The sequence below is a fragment of the Mauremys reevesii genome, linkage group 7 (assembly GCF_016161935.1).
Source record: "Mauremys reevesii isolate NIE-2019 linkage group 7, ASM1616193v1, whole genome shotgun sequence".
NCBI classification, from domain to species: Eukaryota; Metazoa; Chordata; order Testudines; family Geoemydidae; genus Mauremys; species Mauremys reevesii.
The window spans coordinates 90,293,620-90,317,302 of record NC_052629.1 but is presented as its reverse complement, the minus strand read 5'-3'; the positions used below and the strand labels follow the sequence as shown (position 1 = coordinate 90,317,302).

Sequence of the window (23,683 nt, the reverse complement as noted above, 5' to 3'; positions counted from 1 at the left end):
TTTAATCACAAGAATTTCTGTATTCAGAATGTATACTGGAGCACATACTATAGTGGAGTGTGCCATATTTACTTACAGATGGTGCATATGATGCATATAGCACTTCATTATAACGTGTATTTATATTTACTGAGCCAGATCATAAAATGTTAGCATAAAGGAATAGCTTCTTATTGGATGTAAATATCCACATTCAGTGCATTTTTTCATAAATCAATTAGTAATGAATTTTACAAGCTGTCAGATGGAGCCTGATTTGAATATCTTTTTTGTGATCAAGAATAATCTTTTATGTAACACATACAAAAATCCCATTCCAAATTCTGAAAAATTAGACTATTGTAGCGTCACATTGCTAAAAGCATTCATGTGCTTTCTCACAAGCATGGATTGTTCATGCAAAACACACAATGTGCAGGTACGCACACATATTTTATTGTCAAAAATGTGGACCAAACAATTTAGAAAGTTAAAAAGAAGTATAAAACAGATTACAACTGGGGCACAGGACTTCTCTGGGGGATTGAGAGACACTTAAGAGCAGTTGATGGCATGAAGCACATCCAAGGAGCTTTAACCTCAGTTTATCATAAATCCCAAGGAAATGCCATTATTACTGCCATCAGATGAAAATGAAAAAAACTATAGGTGTATGGATTTTTTATGGGTGATTCAGTTTCAATTGGTATATATAAGGCATTTCAAGAGAATTAATACCCTGTACGTTAGCCAGTCAGATCATATGAAACAGTTCAACATCCCACTCCTCTTTTGTTCTAATGTAGAGATATTTTACTTAGTGAAAGTACTGCTTACTGTTTAACAGACTACAGTGCACATAATTCCATATCATCCGCTTTCAGTGGATGCATTGTAGCTGTTCAGCAGTTATACTTAGTAATTCCAGAAAAAGTCATGAATAATAATAATTATAGACAGTTTTTAGTATCCATTAAATTCTTGCTGTTTGCTGGAGACATTACCTTACTGGCAAAAATCTGTTTGATATATGTTGCCATGCCTTTCTGTTATGCCATCAGTTGCCACATCAATAGTGGTTGCTATTAAATGTTTGACGTTGAGATAAATATCTCACTTGGTGATATTATTGTCATGACCTGATCCAGTCCCGCCCTTTGAACGGACACCAGTTTGTTGTGACAGTATCCAACCACTGGGTCCCATGTGCCTGTAAGCCCCCTGCTGGGTAGTGACTGGTCCCTGTTCCTAACTCTGGTCTCTCATACTCCCCAGTGCCTTCTTGGGCACTAGAACCCTATAGTCCACTTGCCTAGACCCCAGAACCAGCGACTCAGCTCTCCTGAGTCCCTCCAGTTGCTTAGACACTTTCTCCCTGGAATCCACCTGGCTATGCGAGCTGTGGTTTCTTAGTTACACCCTTCAGGAACAACATGGTATTGAAGAAAGGAAACACAAGCTTAGCAAAGGAATTTCTTATACACACACACTTTACTCTTTAAAAACAAAAGAGAGTTACAAATCTATGGAAAACAACAAATTCCTGAAGGCGATCCCCCTCTATGTCCTCACCACCCCTATGATTTAATCAAAGTCCCTCCTCCTTCCACTCTTTCCACCTGGGTCTTCCATTTCTGGTGATGAAATGACTTTATTGTTATTGTTTATATTACCATAGCACCTAGGCATCCCAGTCATATTTGGCTTAGAGAGCATACCTTTTTTAAAGCAATCTCTGATACCTTTTCTGCACGTGTTTCTGTTGGATAATTTCCAGTCGTCGGACCCTCACCCTTTTGCTTTCTTCCCCCGTGGGCTTCTGGGCAGAGAGTCAAAATCAGTGGCCCTGTTAGTAGCAAACCCATTATTCCACTGGGGTAGAACTACTCAAAATTGATTGCTCTGTCATAGTTTCCCAGACATAGTTTCTCCACCAGGTGTCAACTTTCAGCTACAATAATGAATGCTCAAAGTCACTCTGAAAGTTATGTTGAAATATAACTTGGCATTCACAAAACCAAAATGGAATTCATAAATTGACACAGACCTACTCCTCAGTCTGTCACAACTGTATCCTAGGAAAAGTTAAATATCCTGCCTTATGCTGTATAGTTGGTATTTCAGTGAGAGAGAAGTTTATTTTCTAATGGCAAACAATTAACTCTGGTTAGGATGGAACTTCAAAAGTGTGTCTGTGCTGAAATTCCCCCTATGAGCTACACTTGAAAAGGTGAGTCATGGAGAGGAGACAAACCTAAAATCAGAAACAGTGTGAAAAGTGTTAATTATCTAGAACTTAGAGGAGCTTTACAGGAACATAATACACCGAGTGGAAGCTGTGTTTCAAGTTAGTGCTGCAAAACCCTATCGACTCAACAAATCCTCAGTCATGGGAGTGAGGATTTGTTGTGCATCCATGAATTGGATGAATTGAAAACTGTTAGCATAAGTGAGGGCTTCTAGGACTGGTCATTTATTTTGGAGGAACAAAATGTGATAAGAGTGTTACACAGTAGGGAACTTTGAATCAGAACGTCTGGGTTTTATTTCTGGCCTTGATACTGTCTCACTGTTCGACCTTAAGCAGGTCCCGTATGCACTCTGTGTCTTGCTTTTCCTATCTGTAAAGCTGCTTTATCTATCTCACAGTGGCATTGGCAACCTCCTTTCAGTACCACCTTGCCCACTTCATACGGCTACTTACATGCATACTTACAAGCTTGCAGATGGGGGGAAATAAAATCCAAGCCCAAGCAGTAGAGTTGTCTGAATCGTATCTGTGCATCTACAAACATGTTTACTTTTTCCTTGGGTAAGACCACTCCTTTCTCCAAAATTAAGACCCCTTTTCCGCAAATTTCTTCCAGATATAGAGAGGATTTACTTCCAAACCACATTACTGCTGCTCTCAAAAGGCCAGCAGGGCTCGTTGTTGAGGCCAGAGGCTGATCATCACCTCTCTTCTCTCTCCCCAAAATTTAAATATCCTGTGTTATAGGAGGCACTGTAGTTCAGTAGTGTCACAGGGTGTATAGGCCCCACACTGGCCGGGCAGTCAAGGAGTTAATGCAGGAACTACCAGCCAATGTTTGATTGGCAGCCTCACAGCAGCTGGGAGAATAACAGAGCTGAGAAGCAGAAGAGCAAGGTGGCTACCAGAGGAGCAAGCAGGCTAGAGAAAGAAGGTCCTGCCAGCAAGCTGGTGAGAAACTGCCCAAGAGTGACAGCACCCTAGAGAAGGGATGACCAGAGCCATAATCTGCAGAAGCCAAGGGTGGTAGGAAGGAAGTCACGATACAGCAGGAGAATTGCTGAGGATTGATTCTGCCTGCCTGGGTTAAGGGCCTTGAGCTGGAGCCTAGTGAAGTGGGTGGACCTGGGTTCCCCTACCTACCCCTCTGCAGAGACTTAAGAACCAAAAGAGGTTCCAAGCCGATTGAGGACAAGGCCTTCCTGAGCCCTGCCAAACATAAGGGGGAATCCATATAACCCAGTGGGACAGAAATTAACGTCCTTGCCTCCAGAGTAGGACTATAGAGATTCAGACAAGAAAGGCAGACTGACCACCCTGCCAAACCAAACAGACTCTGCGCAATGCTCTATCTGGCCAAAGGGGTGCTTATGCACTGGAGGATCAGAAGTTCTCCATTCTATTCTTGATTCTGCCACTAACCTGCGCAGAGTGATCTTGGGCTTCAGTTTCCCCACCTTTCAAATGGAGTTAATGCTACAACTCTTCTTTTGTAAAGTGCTTTGAGATATATGAATGAAAAGTACTTTAAGACCCTGATCTTCCACCCACTGACGTCAGCGGAAAGATTCTCATTGACTTGAATAGGCTTTGGATCAATTCCTAGAAGAACATAGTTTTGTTGTAATTGTTTTATGGGGATTCACTGTTATGTCTACTTCACGGCAATACACGTGGTGCTGCCAGTAGGCATTTCCCAGTTGTACTTGTTAAAAAGCATTACAAGTTCATTTAAAAACAGAAGCAACGTTGGAGCTACCTGACGTTTAACTCTGATTTTTATTTTATTTTATTTATTTTTATGTCCAGATTTTTAAAAATAGGAAAGGCAGAAAGCTAAAGGAAATGAAGGAACTTATTCAAGACATCTGATTAGAAATTCCTTTTAGGGAGACAAAAAGGACAGTAAGCAATGTATGTATCAGTGCTTAAAGGGTGGCCTGGTATATTGGAGAATCGACATGGGACTCCAGCCTATGTGAAAACTTACCACCATACATCACATTCTCTTGCAGTTGAAGAACCAAGCCAACCAAAAGACAATATTCCATATGTAATATATTCATGTTGCTAAAAGCCCAGAGTTAAATAAGGAATATTTAATTTCTCTTAGCACTAAAAATAGTGGAGAGAGGATATAGAAGGCAGGGAATTCTTCCTCCTTATTCTCCTCCCCTTTTTGAGAATATCTGACCCATATGCAAGTCGGTACAATGATTATGCCATACTTTGTTTTTTCCTTATAGACAGGCAAATCTTATTTATGACACAAAACACATTGGAAATGAACTAAGATAGTCTCAAAAGCTGCTCTGAGGAAGGAATAATGGGCCTTTTAACTGTCTTATGCGTTTTTTTCCTAGGGTGTAACCAGGTTGTATTTTAAATCGTACGGAAAGAACTCCCCTGGTATGGTTATATTGTCTTTTGGGTAACCCCCTTGGTCTATCCAAGCAAAACCAGGATAAATACCCATTTCAAACTTTTAGATCTCTGTGAATAACACTGTACTGAATGTGATTAAGTTTGGAATTACTCTTAACCAGGGTAATAATTAGTGTAGATTTAGATGACATGTATAAATTGCTGTGCGCTTGTAATTACAAATTGCATTTGTTGCACTCTGGGGGTTTATAAATCCTGATATCTTAGCTATTAACACATTAAAATTACAGTGATTTATGCAAATTGTTGGATAAACCAAAATTTCAGTGTTGTGCTTTACATGAGGGTTTAATTATACTTCTACAGCAGGAACAAAATAGGGTCCATTTTAAGATTAATCTGTTCTGCCTTCCTGGCTGACAACATTCTCTGTCAAGTTAGTATCAGACATGCAAACAGTAACAAAAATGGAGCATTGTTTATATGTTAATTGGTCAAAAACACATGAAAAATGTAGAGTGATAGAGCACTGAACATTGTTAGCAAGTGCCGCATTAGACCAATCAGTGTGTTTGCATCGAGTTTGCTTACTCCCTTTAGTACTGGACTGATCTGGTGACAGTGGGAAACTGAGGCAGGGAGGTTAAAGGTTTGATTCTGCTCTTAAGGCTTGGTCATGCAAGTGATTTTCTTGCTGCTACTTTCTTTGATGCTTGACGATAGCTGCACCCTGATGTCTTTGTGCTACCATAAGAGCTGATGAAATTACAATAGATAAAACAGTGTTGTTTAAGGCAGCTGTAAGGCTATTAGCTTTTACAGGGAAAACACAGGGGCTTGAATTTGGAAGGTAAGTAAAGGGGAAAGTGATTTGATATATATATTTTTTTTAATTCAGAGGAGGTCAGCAATGCTCATGCACCTGCCAGCAGAATCTGGTGTAGTAAAATGGCTATCCACGCAATGCCTACCCTCTTGTTATGGACTGTGCTTGAAATGAACCCACAGACATTTCTAAGTGAACCATGGAGCACAAGTACCACCAATGAGTAAAGAGTAGCAGGGAGTTTGGAATATATTGTGATGTTACTTAAGGGGTATTCCCCCACTTCTTTCTATTTGTATTTTCCTCTTTATGTAAGGCCATTTAGTAAACATATGCCCTATTTAAAACTTACAGTGCATCAGAACCTTAAGGAAAATGAACCTAAAACTTAAGTTTGATTTCTATCAGCTGTGTAATTTATTTACTTTTTAGGGACAGTTTCTGGCTAGAAATCTGCACAGGTTTATGCATATGAAAAGGAATAAATATAGTTGTGTTAACAGTGTGTATATAACTATGCTCCTAAAAAGCACTGTGCCCTAAATCAGTCAAGTTTCCACCTCTGTGGAAAATCACAGCCATAGGGGTTGCCTGACTGAGAGCTACTACCAGCCATTTGGGACCTGGTTTGGCCAAAAGTGGGTGCGGTATGGCCAAAAAAAACCCAGCATTAGGTTCTCCTGGTGCTCATACCACACAGACAGCCCTCTGTATGGCACAGGCAGAATTTGGTTTTTAATGTTTAATTTCTCCTTATGGAAATATATGAGAGGAATCCTATCTTGAATACATAGGGGATTTTGATGTTTAATCCCTACTTTGTATTTCAGGGGTAGGAATTAAAATTTTAAAACCCAAAGTGAATTTACAGGTACTTATAGCAGAACGATCAAAACAGCAGAATTGACATTTTGTGGTTCTTTAGATTGGGGGAGGGAAGGAGCTGAGGGGCTGATTCAGATAGTTTTTGGAACAGAAAGGCACCGCTGTATTCTTTCTGGTTCTTTCTATAAGTAAATGGGTTTCTGACCAGGCATGCTCATATCTGTAGAAGGAAGATCCAGTTTGAGGCTTAAGACCTCGATTCAGGAAAGCGCCCTTCTTCAGTAAGCACTTAACATACATGCTTAAATCCCACTGAAGTCTAGTTAAGCACATGCTTAAGTGCTTACATGAATCATTGCCTCACTGCATTGTGCAGGTGCTAAATAGTTACCCAGGTAAAACAAAGCTGATGTGTAATGCAGTACTATATTCAGAAAATGAACCAAACATGGTGGATTTTGCAAATTGATTGGATCAAAATTCTGACTTACAGCTAATTGGAAAATGGAATTTCCATCCCATGGGAAATTCTAATTCCTAATAATTTGTTTTAATTCCTAACCAGATCAGAACGATCAGATCAAAAGTCAAAATTTCTACATTATAATATAGTAAAATATTAAATATTACATCATATTAAATTTATTATAATTCAGTTCAATTTTGACTTCTTGTAAAGTAAAAACTAAACGTTCTACCTTATCAAAATGAAAGCATCACTATCTAAATGAAATGAGAAAGTTAAAATGATTCATTTTTTCTTTTCCCCGTGAAAAATTTCACTGAAATCAACATGTTCCTGCAAAAAGTTTTGATTTTGGTGAAACTGTATTTTCCAATGGAAAACAGTTCTGTCAAATACTTTTCAACCAATTCTACTCATGTTACCTAACCTTTTCTTGGCCATTAATTTTTTTCCCCACCAAAATACAATGCAAAATTATGTACCAGCTGCCAATATCTAAAGTGAGTGTAGTTAAAGTTTCCTTTGATCTTTTACCAGGAGGAGAGATATTATCGGCTCAACTGGTATTCCCCCGTATAAGTATAAGGAATGCTGTACCTGCTCAAACCGGTCATGCCTTATCTACTGTAAAAATGTTAAATGAACTCACTATATGGGAGAAAACAAGAAATGCATGTAAATTAAGGGAACAGTTATGCCCTGGATTATTTTTTTTTTACACCTGCTTTATTTGAGCAATTATTTCAGTGTATTGGTTAACAAAGCCCTAACTAAGATCTCTAAAGCCACAATGATTGGCCAATGTTTTCTTTTGATTTATTTTCATGCATTCCTTCTCAAAGGGCATAATTCAGATTGCTCTGTTGCTGCATAATGGTTGTGGAAATGATTTGTGAATAAGACCTTTTGTAGTAAAAGATAAAATGTAAGATGTTTCCTACGTTTGTAAAATTAGCTTCCAGTTCTCTGGCAACTTAATGTGTACAAAGAGAGGGCATGGTTAACAGTTTGTCATCTTATGCAGACATGATGCTCATTTAGACAAAATGAAAGTAATTTGGAGAGGAAAACAATTTTACGCCCTCTTGAAACACTTTTCCTGGTAGCTCAAAACACTTACAATTTGTATAATTTTCTTGTACAGAACCTTAACTATATGCACATTACAGTTATTTCAATGCATTATAACTTCATTGTAGTTGCAGGCTACACCATTTGCCTGTTAGTTTCAGGGTGGAGTTTAAGGTGCTGTGATTTTTTTTTTTTTTTTTTTTTTTTTAAACCTATAAAGCCACAAATGGTTTGGGACTTGCCTACCTGAATGACTGCCTCTCTCCCCGTGCTATGCTGCTACAGTTGTGATCAGCAAAAATCTCGTGCTCGGGTTTAAATGGGAGAGGGCAGCTGGTAGGGTGATCTTTAATAGGGGTCATAGACTCTGAAACTGACTTCCCCCTTTGGACCTTCAGAGCTCAGACTGTTGATGTTCCAAATACACTATAAGGTTCATCTCTTTCCTGGGAATCTGGGGAGCCAGGCTAGAAAAACATAACTGGAGTATGATACAGAGTTGTTATAGTGCATGACCATTATTATAGTGAGAGGTAAAAAATATACTGGTGGGAGAAGAAATTCTGTAGTTAGGTTTTAATATCCTAATTTTTGTAGCTGTGCGCGCACGCACACACACACACACACACACACCCCAAATAAGATGGGCTCTTAAAATAAATAAAAATATTAAAGAAGGAGAACAACGAGGAGTCCTTGTGGAACCTTAGAGACTAACAAATTTATTTGGGCATAAGCTTTCGTGGGCTAGAGCCCACTTCATCAGATGCATGAAGTGAAAAATACAGGAGCAGGTATAAATACATGGAAGGATGGGGGTTGCTTTACTAAGTATGAGGTCAGTCTAACAAGATAAATCAATTAACAGCAGGATACCAATGGAGGAAAAATAACTTTTGAAGTGGTAAGAGAGTGGCCCATTACAGACAGTTGACAAGAAGGTGTGAGTAACAGTAGGGAGAAATTTGTATTGGGGAAATTAAGTTTAGGTTTTGTAATGACCCAACCACTCCCAGTCTTTATTCAGGCCTAATCTGATGGTATCCAGTTTGCAAATTAATCCCAGTTCTGCAGTTTCATGTTGGAGTCTGTTTTTGAAGTTTTTTTGTTGAAGAATTGCCACTTTTAGGTCTGTTATTGAGTGACCAGAGAGATTATTTAATGGACACAAATCTGACATCAGGAATCAAAACATTCAAAAACCAGTAGAAGAACACTTCAATCTCTCTGGTCACTCAATAACAGACCTAAAAGTGGCAATTCTTCAACAAAAAAACTTCAAAAACAGACTCCAACGCGAAGCTGCAGAATTTGCAAACTGAATACCATCAGATTAGGCCTGAATAATGACTGGGAGTGGTTGGGTCATTACATTGGTTTATGCCCAAATAGATTTGTTAGTCTCTAAGGTGCCACAAGGACTCCTCATTGTTTTGGTGATACAGACTAAAGGGAGCTACCACTCTAAAAAGGGAGAGTTCTGTAAAACTTTGGGAGATGTGATTGCTTCTGTTTGAGTCATAGCATAATGGGCTGAATTCAGATTTGCTATTTTTAAATATTAGTTTTAATTATTGCAGTGTAAATTTGTTTCCAGATACCTGTTAAGGATCTCACACTTCAAATGCATCTGGTGCAGTTAGGTGAAAAAACTGGTCTGGATAAACTTAGGTTTACATACAGTATGTTCTAGAAAGGTTGTAATATGTTCTCTAATGCTTCATTTTGTTCAGCTTCTGATGATGCAATCAGGACTGATCTTAAACTTATGAGGCTAGCTCCTAAGAGCTTTGATAGCACTGAGAACTTACGTGATCCATATTTAAACAGCAGCCGTTAGCATCACTCACTATGCTCTGTCATGAAAACATTCAGCCTCAAAGCTAAACTACAGTTTAAGGGGCTTCATATACATTAGGTATAGAGTCAAGCATGTGAAAATCCTCAGCGTACAGGCATGTTTTTAAAGTTCTTAAAGAAAAAAGTGGCATAATTATTTTCAAGATAGAAGGTAATGACCTTGTTCATAGAAAAATGGCTTTGTTGTGGAGCAAGGGGTGGAATGTTGACAAGTGCAGGGGACTGGGAGTCAGGAATCCTGGATGCTAGTCCCAAATCAACCAATGAGTCCCTGAATCACCTTGGACTAATCCATTAACTTCTCCATGTCTCAGTTTATCCATCTGTAAAATGGGGATAAGGTTTCTCACCTTTATCATCAGCATTAGCTGATGAGAGAGGGGGAAGCCAGTACAAATTACTGGGGCCCGGCGGTCCGGAAGGGGGCCTGGGACCCGCCTTCCCTGGCCCTGTTTAGCCGGTCCGCCCGTTGCTGGGGCGGGGGGGGCAAAAAATTTTTCACCGGGGCCCAAACCTGCTGTCGATGGCCCTAGCTATACCACAAAAGAATTCATGGGTTTGGCGGGAGGGCTGCCTGGAGATATGATGCTACAGAGTCTGTACTCCTTCCAGACCAGGATTCAGTAGAACAGAAAGGAGAATATGGCTCTAAAACACTATTTTCATTATTCATTCACGCATCAGCAGCTCTTAATATGCCCATTCCTTTTTTGTATATTTACTGTGTGCTGGTTTCTTCGCTGGTCTAGAAGTGCATTTTCTTCCTTCCCTTCATTACACTATACAATAGTAAAGAATAGTTTAGGTGTTTTTGCAAACAAGAAGTCATCACATATTAGTGGAATACACATGCTGTATAGAACATAATCAACATTTGAATTAATGTTCCCATGAATATATATTGCACTAATATCCAGAGTACTAAAAGGGAAATTAGACTTTGTTATTTTGTATGACAGGATCCAGAGTACTGACAAAATGGCTCATAATTCCATGGTCACGTGCTTTGAATTAATACGTGGAAAATAAGTGGAATATTTGTGTCACCAGTATTTTGCAATGTAGCTTGCTGCGTTGAGTTATGTTGTAAGAAAGCAGCTGTATTCCCCCCCCCTCCTTATTCTGGTGTATTTAAAAATATTTTTAGCCTTGCTATTTCTGGTTACTGTGCACATGGACCATTTCATGGAAGCTTAAATGTAGTTGGTTAGAAACTCCAAAAAAGAAATGCAAACACGCCCTTCCTCTTTGTCACAGGGAATCTATTCTCTGACAAAGTGCCTGTGTTTGCATTCACTGCTTTAAAAGAAAGATTCAAAATACTTTAAAAGATAATTGATAGAGAGATTTTTAAGTAGTTAAAAAGGTGGGCAAGGAAAACTAAAGCTTATCAAGGCTGTCAAGCTGTCACTGGGTGAATGAGGGAGATATCAACAAATTATGAGCAAAATTATAAATATCTCATCAAAACCCAGCTTGCAAACCCTTTAAGGTGGATATTTTAAAATCTGCTTTAAAATTAACCCCAAACCAGGAATTCTTGCTCTAAATAGGGTGACCAGATGTCCCGATTTTATAGGGACAGTCCTGATTTTTGGGTATTTTTATTACATAGGCTCCTATTATCCCCAGCCCCCATCCCGATTTTTCACATTTGCTGTCCAGTCACCCTAGCTCTAAATGAGTGAGTCTTTTAATCTATACGGGTCTGATCTTGCATTCCTTGTGCACACTACCTAAACTCCCACTGTTATGGGCAGGGGCGACTCTATATATTTTGCTGCCCCAAGCACGGCAGTTAGGCGGCTTGCCTGTGGGAGGTCCGCCAGTCCCGCGGCTTCGGCGTACCCACCGCCAAATTGCTGGCAAAGCTGCGGGACTGGTGGACCTCCTGCAGAAACGCTGCCGCCCTCACGGCGACCGGTAGGCCACCCCCTGCGGCTTGCCACCCCAGGCACACGCTTGGTGTGCTGGTGCCTGGACCCGCCCCTGGTTATGGGGCTTAATTGTGACCTCACTATTTCCACTGTAAACAGGGACTAACTCTGTAGAAGTCAATGGAGTAACACTGATGTAAAAACATTGTGAAAGGAGAATAAGGTCCAGCAGGAGTTTGGCATTTTGCTAGAATCCCCTGTTTTGCAGTAGTTCCCATGCGTGCATCTCTTCTGGGAACTAATCACTACTAAAAGCCAATCTGAACCTGGCCCAACAGAATGTATGGGGAATATCTGATTTGTAATTAATGGAGATTTGAGCTTATCTTAATGCTCCAGTTTTAATTAAGTTTGGAAATAATTATGAGAGGCACTCCACTCCAGGGCTGGGGGCGGGGGCGCAAATGGGGCAATTTGCCCCAGGCCCTGCAGGGGCCCCCACGAGAATATAATATTCTATAGTTTTACAACTTTTTTTTATGGAAGGGGCCCCCGAAATTGCTTTGCCCCAGGCCCCCTGAATCCTCTGGGTGGCCCTGCTCCACTCCTGCAGAAGGAGAGAGATGCTAACCGACACCTGCCTGCTCCCAGGCAGCGGGGATGTGTGGATTTGAGGGGGACTGGGAGACGCTGCCTTTAAAGCCCCGCCAAGTGGGTTGCAAGCCAACAGCAACGTTTGTTGTCACCAAAGCAGAGCGCGAGCCGGGGGAAGGAGCCGCCACCCAGAGTCACCAAGCTGCTGAATAGCAATGAAGCCTGCCTCTCCCAGCCTGAATGCAACGATTAATAGAGCCTCTGCTCTCCCGTCCCCGCCACATGAGGAAGGAGATGGGGAGGAGGCTACTCCTGCCTCTTCCTCCTCCTCCCCCCGTCACATTCCTGCAATGCCCAGAGCTCGCTTGACTCCAGTCCCTGCTCTTTTCCTGGGGCGGGGGCCGCCTCCTTCCCCTTCTCTCTGGCAGCCAATCTCCGCTTAATCAGATCAATGCACCCCTCCCCGTGCAGGCATTTGTATTCCCTGCCTCGCGCTGCTAGGGCTGGAGCCCGGCTCGTGCCTTTTCGGACCCGCTGCTAGCAGACTCACCCAGAGAGAGGACTGGGCCCTGGGGGCGGGGGTGCCCACGTGTCACTGTGCTGGCCTGGCCTGGCAAGGGGAGCTGAGGCGAGCCCGCGGGAGGCTATGCTAGCCGCCTGGACACCCGCCCTCGCTACTTCTCTCCAGCCATGTGGTGCTTGCACTGTAACTCGGAGAGGACTCAGTCCCTGCTGGAGCTGGAGCTTGACAGCTGGTAAGCCATTGCCGTGTGGGTTTGAGGCGTTGGGAAGCGGTGTGGCTTGTAAAGCAGGCTCTCCGCTGGCAGATTGCTTCTCGCTTTCCCCTGTCAGTCCCTGGCAGCGCTCTAAGGAGCGGAGAGCATCTCTCTTGTCTAGCTGCAAATACAGGTTGTGTGTGTGTGTGTCTGCCTGCTCAGCTCCCCGAAATGTGTCGCTGCAAATACAGTACGGATCCTGTGGCACAAAGGGGTTTGTCTTCGGAACTTCTAGCGTTCGCTGACTCCTTTTTTCGTGAAGCTTTAATTGTGGGGGGAACAACAACCCACTTTCGCCTGGAATTTCCATCAGTGTGGCACACGCTGCTGGTGTGTAAGGAAACGATTTTACCACCACACACACTATACGCTTACCAAAAAAGCCCCACATTTTCGACAGTACTTTCTAAAGCCCACCATGTATAATGGTGCACCTCTTCTCTGAACCATATGTGCATTTAAGGATTTTCTTTGCACACAGCTAAAGACATAGTACTGTGTAATGTAATCTGGCTAATTACAGCCAACTGTAGCTTTGTAGTAGAGGACCCTGTGTTTTTCTGGAGCTCTTATAGTTGGATTTCATAGCACACGTACTTAGGTTTTGGGGGAAAAGGCAATTGCAATGCCATCTTCCTTTTATAGACATAGGCCCAAATTAATAATGTAGCTATTTGAACGGGGGATCAAAAGTCAACTTTTAAACTTATTGCAGCTAATTAGTGACAGATGATACTGCTGTTTTTATCCTTCCTCTTATAAAGAGTGCTGATAGTAGGATGTGATTTGCCCCAGGTATGTGCAGTATTTTACACACAAACACACCTTTTTTATTCAGCTTATGATGTATTCCAAGAAAGCATGTGACTAATATCAAGTTAACCACAAACTCTACTTCAAAGCCATTTTATGTACTGTTCTTTGTAGTTGTCAGAAATCCTCCAGGGAAACCAGAGTTAATGTTGTTGTCAATGTATTTAGTGTAAATGTGCTGAAGTTAATGATGTTTGTGGATCACAATTTATCCTAGGAATCTTTGCTCCAAACAAAATAATAATGATCAGTTTTTATTTGAAGGCCTTAATATTATGTGTGTGATAAGCAACTAATTTAGGAAAAACAGACTAGTGACAGTATTGGTTATTTTGATATGCACATAAAAGTTTCCACATTGCTTCATATTTAACTTATTTAAATATTTAATTACCTAAATGAGAAGAATGCTCAAACCTGTGGTGTTAACCATTGGATATATTAGTCAATTGTGCAAACTGGTATCTAGGCAATCTTTAAAATGTGCATTGTTATGCGCGGTTAAAATAGTCAAGAAAAACAGTTGCTTTCTTATATGTAAAAGGCACTATTCAAAATAATCTCTTGTCCATTTAAACAAATGTAATCCAACAAGAAATATGATAATACTTTGAAGTAATTGGTTTTTTTTAATACTCAATTAGGCAAATGTATCCAACATCTTAAACTGGTAAACTTAAAAAAAAAAAGTAGTATAAACAATTCTAAAAAATGACTAGATACAATGTGGCTTTATATGGATACAGAGGGAGATATATTTTCAATAGAAGAGAGAAAATGGACTCATGAGGGAAAATATTAAAATAAAATTTACTATAGCTTCTAAACAGAAATATAATGAGTCTGATGCCTATTATACTTCTTGAGAAAGTAATTGAAGTTGTATAGGAAAGCTTCTTTACGTGGAAATTTGGAAACTTGTGTGTTGCTTTGAAAAATATGATACACTTCATCGATGGAAATGTGGCACTTTGCCACAGTTGTGCACACTTAATAATATTTGACTAAACGACATTCCAACTGGGCAACAGATTACAAAATATAATGCATGATGTGTTTCATTAATGGCAGCATGCCTGTCCCTGCAGAGCTACAGTTTGCCACTAGGTCATCATTGCAGTCCTATTCTTCCTTCTCCATGTGCATGTGTTCATGCTCTTCTTTTCAGGAAAGCCTGATTGCTCTATCTGATATGTGTTGTAGGAGGAATTGCAGAGCACTTTGTTTACTATAGTCCTATTTAATTATGTCTGTGCTTATAGAGTAATACTCTTTTTATAAACACAACATTTATTACATCTAACTACTCCCCCTAGAGGATTTCAATATTGTTGATTAAAATTATGTATTTGTCATTTTGCTTCCTTTTTATACCAGGGCTGTTTTGTAGCTGTGGTCTCCCTTTCTAATCCCTGAAGTTGCTGGTGTTTACGATCCTGTTATATAGTAACTAGAAGTTTTCATTCTTTGTTAAATAGGTGGTTTAGTTAATTCTAGAATTTTAGGTGTGGAGTGGGCTTCCAACCATTTAAATCCATCTCTGTTCTAGTATTTAAAATGTTAAACCATTTTAACTTTCACCAGAGAGATCCAAAGTTTCAATTTCAATAAAGTAGATAATGCTAACTGATGAAATATTGATTCTAGACACTGTGCAAGGATAATTTTTTTTTTTTATTTGGGGAAGGGGGGCTGTATCAGAATTCTGATTTGAGAAGCAATTCCACATCCCAGCCCTGCCCGATATAGTTACTTGATAACACAAAGAGCCAAGCAATTTTATTAAATACTGTAATCTGTGCTGCTCAGATAGGAAAATCCAAAAGCCCAAGTACCTTCTCTCATCTGAGAAGTGCAGCTATCCAGCCTAACTATGCCTCTTGATTTGTTTTTCCTATTACAAATCTATACTGAAACATTTTCTAACAGCTGGCTAATGAGTTTACTGGATACTCACTGGTAGGCCCCTCTATGACTGAGTCAGTCCTCCTTTGCTGAAAAAAAATCATGTTCAATTTTCACTGGCAGTGTGTTTTTTTTCTGCAGTATGAGCTGCACGTGCCTGGGCCTCCTGGTACCTCTGGTCTAATTGAGGGATTTCTGAGCCTTATGACAGATTCACATTCTGCAGAATGAAAACTTTTTTTTTTTATTGATTTTATTTTTTGTTCAATTTCTATCCATTCTGGGCACAGAAGAGACTCGTCTGAATGTGAAGTAAGGTACTATTATCTTAGCCTGAAACAACAACTTGAAAAAAGAAGCAGCCAGCTGCCCCTATTCATCTTGGCAGTGTGTCAGCTCTGAAGTTTAATGACGACACTTCAAAGAGTAGATTTTCTTATGGCAAAGGTTGCACAGTTGTGTGGCTAACTTACACACAGTTACTGCAGATGTGCTTGCAAACTAGCTAACTGCACATGACCAAACCACAACATGTAGAAATAGCTGTGATTCCAAAAGTGGACCTGCATCACATAGCCACTCCCCCACTGACTGACTGCTTGAACAGTAAGTAACAATTTAGACCAACATTTTCAGAGGTGGCCTTAGATTTCGATTGCTGCAGATTTGGGGTTTCCAACTTGGTGCTATCTTGGGCTTTACAAAAGTGCTGAGCACCTGCAGTTCCCATTGGCTCTTGTTAAAACTGGGGGTGTTCAGCCCCTCTGAAACTCCAGGCTCAAGGTGTCTCAGGTTGAGTATCTGGAAACAGAGGCACAAAAAAATCAGAGGTCATGAAAAAATTGGCCTGATTCTCTACATTAGTGTCATATTCTATCTTTGTGCAAAGCTCCAGCTGACATCTGCTGTGTGGCCCTAACTTTGTACCACAGCCCAGGGGCTGTAATTAGAATGTAATTCAGCCCTCATCATAGGGCTGGTTTTTGGGAAACCGTGAAATAGTGATGGTCGTAAGATTGTACTGCCAAGCATCCAGCAGGGCTGGACAGAATCCCCTGTAGTTTCTCCTTTTGGACACTGGACTCAGGCTCCCTCCAGCTTCACTGTCCCATTCCTCCTACGCCTCTAAGTTTCCCTCAACTGCGCTTTTCTCTCGACATCCCCACTCATCAGCTTCTGAGGTGTGCAAAAATATAGGCTCCAGCCTCTCCCCCACCCCTGACTCTCACTCATTCCTGGCCCACTGCATGCAGACAAAGGGGCACAGCCTGAGGAAAATATAATTACTTGTTCTCACTGAGAGTAGTACACATGGATCTGCACAAAGCTTGGCAGCTGTGTCTGTGTGTTGCAAGAATTCATCCCCATTTATGAGAGAACTTCACCCAGCATTGTAAATTTGTTGTACATAAAGACAGATGTTAGGGTGATATTTTCAAAATCCCTTAATTTTTTTCCACTCCATAATTTAAATAGCACAGCATGCTGTATTTGAGTTTTCCTTTTACACTGGAATGGACTGTGGGCCAAGGGCCAAATCTGTTCTCAGTTTCACCCATGAATTTCCATCATCTAATGAGACTGCATAGGTGTGAGGGGAATCTGGCCCAGAACTTGAATGTTAATTTTCAACATCGTGGATATTGTCACTTATGTCAAAAGTTATTTTAATATAGATTGCATTTAATTTATATGGCTTGGATTTGCAAAGATAACTACTGATCACAAGCTTCTAGTGACACTTATTAACAGAAGATATTTTAATCACGTACCCATATAACTTCTTATGTCATCCCGGATTATATCATGGTTTTGTTAGGTGGACATTTGTAATTAGGATCTAGATGAAGACTACAGGTTTATTTCACTGTGACATAATGATTTGATTCAAGTTGCCAGAGAATAGAGACTGGTGCTTTGATCTGCTGTACCACAAAGCCCTAAGATATCTTCGTTTTAAGGTTAAAGGTGACCTGCAAATGACAAAAATAGCTTTTGCTCTTTTTTGATTCCTTGTGATGGACAAAGAAGGCCTGACAGTGTGTGTAATTTTTTTAAGGTTATTTTGTTTCTGATCAAATACATCAAATTTTGTGGGGCGTTTTTGTTTGTTTTTCTGGAGAAGGGGAGAATGAGAGCTTTCACAGCCCTCAATTCATGAAAAGTGGGCTGTTGTATATCTTAAGCTTTGTCTACACTGCCAATTGAATGACAAAAAAGCCCCTCTCCTACCCCTGCTGCCCCCTGAAAGACACAAGTTTTGCTGCGGCAAGTGACAGTGTAAACGGCTCGTTGTCGGCAGGCGCACTCTCCTGTCGACAACGTGAACCCCACTCCTAGGGGGTGGAATTATTTTGTTGGCAAAAGTGCCGACAAACAGTGTTAATGCTGCCAGACTTTTAGCGACACAACCACGTCGACACGGCCGTGTTGCTAAAAGCTGCGTAGTGTAGACAAACCCTAACAAACTTTTTTTTGTTAATACAAATGTCTCAAATGTCTTCCAAACAGCTGGAAGTACAAAGGGCCTGATTCTCTGTTGTGCTGCACAGTGTATAGTAATTTGGAATGTGCAAAGTGGGTGTGGAATGCTACTGTTCTAATGTATATAACTTTACACTCACCTTGCATTGGTATAAATGACTACGTGGTGCAGGACAATTTAAAAAATCAGGCCCAAGGATTTTAACCAAATACTCTCTGTCTGGTTCTCTGTCCATCGAGTCTTCCATGCTAAACAGGGTAGACATGTCCTACGTTTCTAATGCACTTTAAAAAAAGAAAAAAAGCACAAAACCCCTCCACACCGTGTCCACAAAAGGGCACAAACCTAATTTTTTTTCTCTTGTATGGAAGTCTTTAGAGTAGTGAAGAGCTCCCACCAGACCTCCAGTTATGAGCAGCTCCCAGCTATGGGAAAGTTCAAATTTGGATTCAGAATTTCGCACCTGGTCCCTATCCTTATAAATGGCCAAACCACATCTGAACACCTCTGAAGCTTGGGGAAGTTGAAATGCACGTTTGGTTCTGAACATTGTGGCTCAGGCTCATCTGTGTGCTAACGTGTTCTTGACTTGGGTTAGCATATACTTAGCCTGCAGCCATAACGACTGCTTCTGTGATCCTTTCAGTTCCCACAAACTGAGCAGGGTAAGGCCAGGTCAGTACTTGCATGGGAGAACTCCAAGGAGAAAAGCTGCAGGAAGCAATGTGGATGATTGTTAGTAGCTCTTCCTCCTTTGAATTAGTGTTCCACCAGTACCCCGGTGTTGTGTTCGAGGTTCTGTATTGCTGTGGCAGGAGGTGCTATCATTCAAATGAGACATACACCAGAACTCCTGATCGTCTCTGTGTTAGAGCTCCGATAGCATTTTCTGTATGAGTGGGGCTGTTAAACTTTGGCTTCCTGGTCATATTCCAGCTCAGGTAATTACTTTTCTCTTGACCTAAACTCCTTCTGTAGTTTCAATTGGATATAGAATTTACATTCACTTTCCCTTCTTACACTCTTATGTAGTTTGCCATTAAACAGCTGTTGGGTTCCATTCCAGAGGTGGCTTCACTGATCCCTATGCAGATATCTCACAAGTGTGTCATGAGTTTTAGTTAATGTTTGTAAATGCTCAGGGATCTGCTAAGAAAAGGTGGCACAGAAATACAAAGTATTGTTAATTATATACTCTTGTTACATTGAGCTACTTTGTCTCAAACAATTTTCTATGCACCTTGGTAAGAAGACATTGAGATTGTAAAACACTGGACAACAGGGATGCTTATTTTATTTTTTAAGAAAATGGGAGAGGAGGATGTGTCTTCAATATGCAGGGAAATGGTTGTAGTTGTTATAGGCTCACTGCAGCCTCAAGTTTTGATTTTATTTTTAGTAGCAGACAATGGTGTGAGAGAGAGATTTGAGTAGGACAAGTGCATAATTAAAAAGAAATAGTGCTGTTTATTCCCTATCATGTTGGTGCATGTAATACAGGATTAGTTTAGACTGACCATTTTCAAAAGTGGCCTCTGATTATTGGTGTCCAGTTTGTCTCAAGTTTGGTTAAAAATACTGAGTACCCATCTTGCAGCCCTAGAAAAGTATTCGCTGGGGCGAAAAGATTAGACTGTACTCAGCCATGGCTAATGGCCTATAAAGCCTACGTGTACTGAGTATTTTATTGGGGGAGGTTGGTTTCCTTGTCTGGAACTAACTAGTATCCACTGGGCTAAATTCTCTAATCTGCTAATTCTCTAATCTGACTTTGCGTTACCTAAACAGCACAAAGTTAACTTAAAAAGGCCAGAGATTCCCCTGGAGAATTTCTCTTATGTAGAGGGAATCTACACTGGTATGAAGCTGGCAAGGTGGCATAGCATCCTCCTCTGCCTGCTGTCGCTACCTACCCCCAGCATAAGGTGAAAGGGTGTGGGGCAGGGACAGGCTTGGCAGGAGTGAGTGAGGTGGAGCTGAGCTCTGTATGCCCAGTTCCCCGCCAGTGAAAGCTCCGTTAGTGAACATTAGAATGCTGCTAGAACATCCCTCAGGGCTCAGTGGCTGGGATCATGGAGCTGTAGCTGGCAGTCCATAGCTACCACTGTTCGCTACACCCCAGCACTGCTCGAACATAGTGGAGAATCAGGATTACAGTAATTTGTCTCAAAAATAAGTGTGTGTGTGTGAGAAACTCTCCAGTAATAAGAACTGTTTGTAAGTGGCCAATAGTTTTGCATATAGAGTAAAGTAAGCCTTAGAATTTCTCCAGGGTATCTTCATGAGGAGAAAGTTCCTGGCTGACAGCAAGCTGTAGTAGACCCCCAAAACCTCTGCATCTTAAGGATATGTTTCATTTCATACAAACAGAAAAGTGAGGTAAATACACAAAATACTCTTACTGAAAGATTGTAATGTAACACTCTTCCTCTGAATTTGGAATAACAAGACCCCCAAACCAGAGAAAGACAAAGCAGGCTGCTCCCTAACAGAGAGAGGCACAACTCACCCACCTTACTCTAGGCTATTTGTCTGTAGACTGACTTTGATTGCACACTTCCCTACAAAGCCCTTTTGCCTGAAAGCAGGACCAGGAGAACTCCTCTGAATTTCAAGTGATAGATCACAATTTTAACACAGTTTTCAACACATCACAGTAAAGCCCACCAGTAGTGTGGTGTTGGTAGTTCCCTACCAGTATTTCTCAACATTTTTGATACCAGGGACCAGCTTGCTGCCTTCCTAAACTGTCAGGAAGATCTCAGGGACTGGCACCTGTCCATGGACCAGTCATTAAGAAATACTGCCCTAGACCTGCTCCACCTTTTTACTGTGATTGTTGAGAGGCAGGGCTGGAAAAACTCCACCTCCAATCCACTGAGAGTCTGCACTTAGTCTGCCGCTAATAGAGGTGAGACCATTAAAATGGCAATCAGAGATTTTTTTTTTTAATTGGAGATATACCTATCTCCTAGAACTGGAATGGACCTTGACAGGTCATTGAGTCCAGCCCCCTGCCTTCACTAGCAGGCCCAAGTACTGATTTTTGCCCCAGATCCTTAAGCGGCCCCCTCAAGGATTGAACTCACAATCCTGGGTTTAGCAGGCCAATGCTCAAACCACTGAGCTATCCCTCCCTGTGATCTGATAGATCACAGGCTCAGTTTAGAGCAGGGGTTCTCAAACTGGGGGTTGGGACCCCTCAGGGGGTCGTGGAGCTATTACATGGGGGGTCATGAGCTGTCAGCCTCCACCCTAAACCCCGCTTTGCCTCCAGCATTTGTAATGGTGTTAAATACATTAAAAGGTGTTTTTAATTGATAAGGTGGGGGGGTTGCACTCAGAGGCTTGCTGTGTGAAAGGGGTCACAATAGAAACATTTGAGAACCCCTGGTTTAGAGGAGAGGAGCTGGAAAAAGCTGGAGGTCCAATAAAAAGTTGTTGATAGCTCTTGTACTGGTTAGAGACTAAGGAGTCTGCTGGTTTGTGTCTCACCCTGGTAGTGAGGGGCTGCACACAGTAACACTCTATGTATATTCTTTTGTACAAGACTTCAGTTTTGTGTACGCTGGTTTGTTAAATTCTTTGCCCAGAATGTAAGAAGCTCTGATCTTTTATCTCCCCTTAATACAGAACCCATCTCCCTTCCAGACTGTTTTCCTAAATACTGTGCATACTATGAGTCTAGAAAACTCAGAGTGTGTTGCAAAGGATAAAAAAATCACTTTTATGAAGAGGTCTATGATTAAAGGCTGCTCAGCCTTGATTACATTCCAGTGAGTCACAATATAAAGACGTCTTTCAGAGTGTGTACCTCATTCATGGCCAGTTCCTCATCCTCAACTCCCCTCGACTTCATTGAGCACAGGAGCAAGCTCTGTACAGTAACTGTGTTGTGTCTATTATCCAATTTCTTTACTGCCCAATGAAGTAACTTCTTAAGTCTGTGTGCATTTATGCATGTTGAAATTATGTTGTTTTTCTTTGAAGTAAAACACTGCTAAATCCTCTCCAAACTTGAGCTGGATTAAGGGGCAGTCAGAGTGGAAGGGATGGCTGCATTCTCAGAGGAGTACTGTGTTTCTAGATGTAATGGAAAATAAGCAGAGTTAAATTTGTCTTGCTGTCCTGGCATTCTCCAGTTATCTTCATTTTGAATTTGGCTTTTCATAATTCTCCAGCTCTGTAACATCATCACATTTATTGATAGCTGGGGAAAATCCAGCCACTAGGGGAAGACAAACAGTCAATTTAAGTTGTGAGAAGGTGAAAAAACTTTATTTTCTTTCTTAAGTAGAGAATGGGGCATCCAAAGCTCCAGACTAATTGTAAATCCATTCCCTGTTCACTCAATAGGGTTGTGTCAGAGTTGAACTGGCTTTGGTAGTTAACATAGGCTTTTGAGGAAGCATGAAACTGAATCCATTTGTTGTTTAACATACTTTCTGAATCGTTGATCCTCCTTTAGAATATTTGCTTGTTACCTAAATGAAACTGTCTTTATTTTTTAAAATAAACCAAGTCGTGAGGTGTTATGTAAAATAAAACAGCATTTGTTTTTGTGGTCGTTGCTGTTGCTTGAGGCCCTTGGTATGTTCTTCAGTTCCTGATTAGTTCCTTAACTTCCTTCTGCCTGTGAACACTGAGGTACTTGAAGGGGAAGGCTGGCCTGCTCAAAAATTGTTCCCAGCTGTTTAGACTGTGTATTAGCAGTTGTTTCAAATAACAAAGGAGAAAAACCCTGAAATAGGTCGAGTGGTAGAAGTCATCAAATCGATTTGATTTAGGATCTTGGTGTAATTTTGTTGCCTGCATGATATTTCAACACATGAAACATGTTCTGTCTCAATAAATGGCATTTCATTTTCTATTTTTAAATTAAATTTTGTCTATTTGAAATACAGTAAATATATCAGCTAGGAAGCAAAAATAGAAAGAGAGAATACTAACAGGGCCAGAAAAGAAGTAGAGAGCAGGAATCTGATGCTTGACTTCCCACAGAGCCTAAATGCCAACAAGCTGGATTTTAATTCTCTGGGCAGCGATATCATTCAGGGTTACCACTCCCTCTGATTGGCTTGACAGAACAGCTGAAGCCACAACAGAGTAGAGAAGCAAGTCTGGCTGGTATGAAGACAAGGATTATTGTTGTACTGTAGCAAATGCTGTCTCAGCTGTGCACGCTGATCAGTTCTTCCCCAGCTGCAGAAACTGAATCTTTCTTTTTAAAATTAGTGTTGTGTAGGCTGCAGTGCATATCATGATAGCAAAATATTAATATGTATTTTGTAGCTACTCAAAAGAAAAAGGTGCTCCTCCATGCCAGATGATGCATCTAAACAGATCATCTTCTTTTGTAAATAAATATTTCACAGTGTAATTAACTCTAACACTAACATTGAGAAGACCCATAGACTTAAATGGAATTGCACAAATAAGATAATATGCAACATGAATAGGGGGAACAGAATCGGGTCTGGTAATAACTGAAATGTCATGGGGTATCAAGGGCTTCAGTAAAAAAAAACATAGTCATGTTTGAAATGAAAAATGGCAGTTTTATAAAATGA

At 40.8% G+C, this 23,683-nt stretch overlaps 1 protein-coding gene across 7 annotated transcripts in view; it reads left to right on the top strand.

The window, feature by feature from the left end:
• The window catches only part of IQSEC1 (IQ motif and Sec7 domain ArfGEF 1), a 679,444-nt gene that overhangs the window by 558,024 nt on the left and 97,737 nt on the right, over positions 1-23,683 (top strand). Inside the window, exon 1 of one of the 7 annotated variants that reach the window (XM_039547795.1) lies at positions 12,397-12,889. The exons of 5 other annotated variants lie outside the window; for them this stretch is intronic. In XM_039547795.1, coding sequence (XP_039403729.1) covers positions 12,825-12,889 — 65 coding nt within the window. In that variant the 5' untranslated portion in view covers positions 12,397-12,824. Of the gene's footprint in view, positions 1-12,396; positions 12,890-23,683 lie in introns of those variants that run through there. One more of the 7 variants, XM_039547796.1, reaches the window with a different exon arrangement.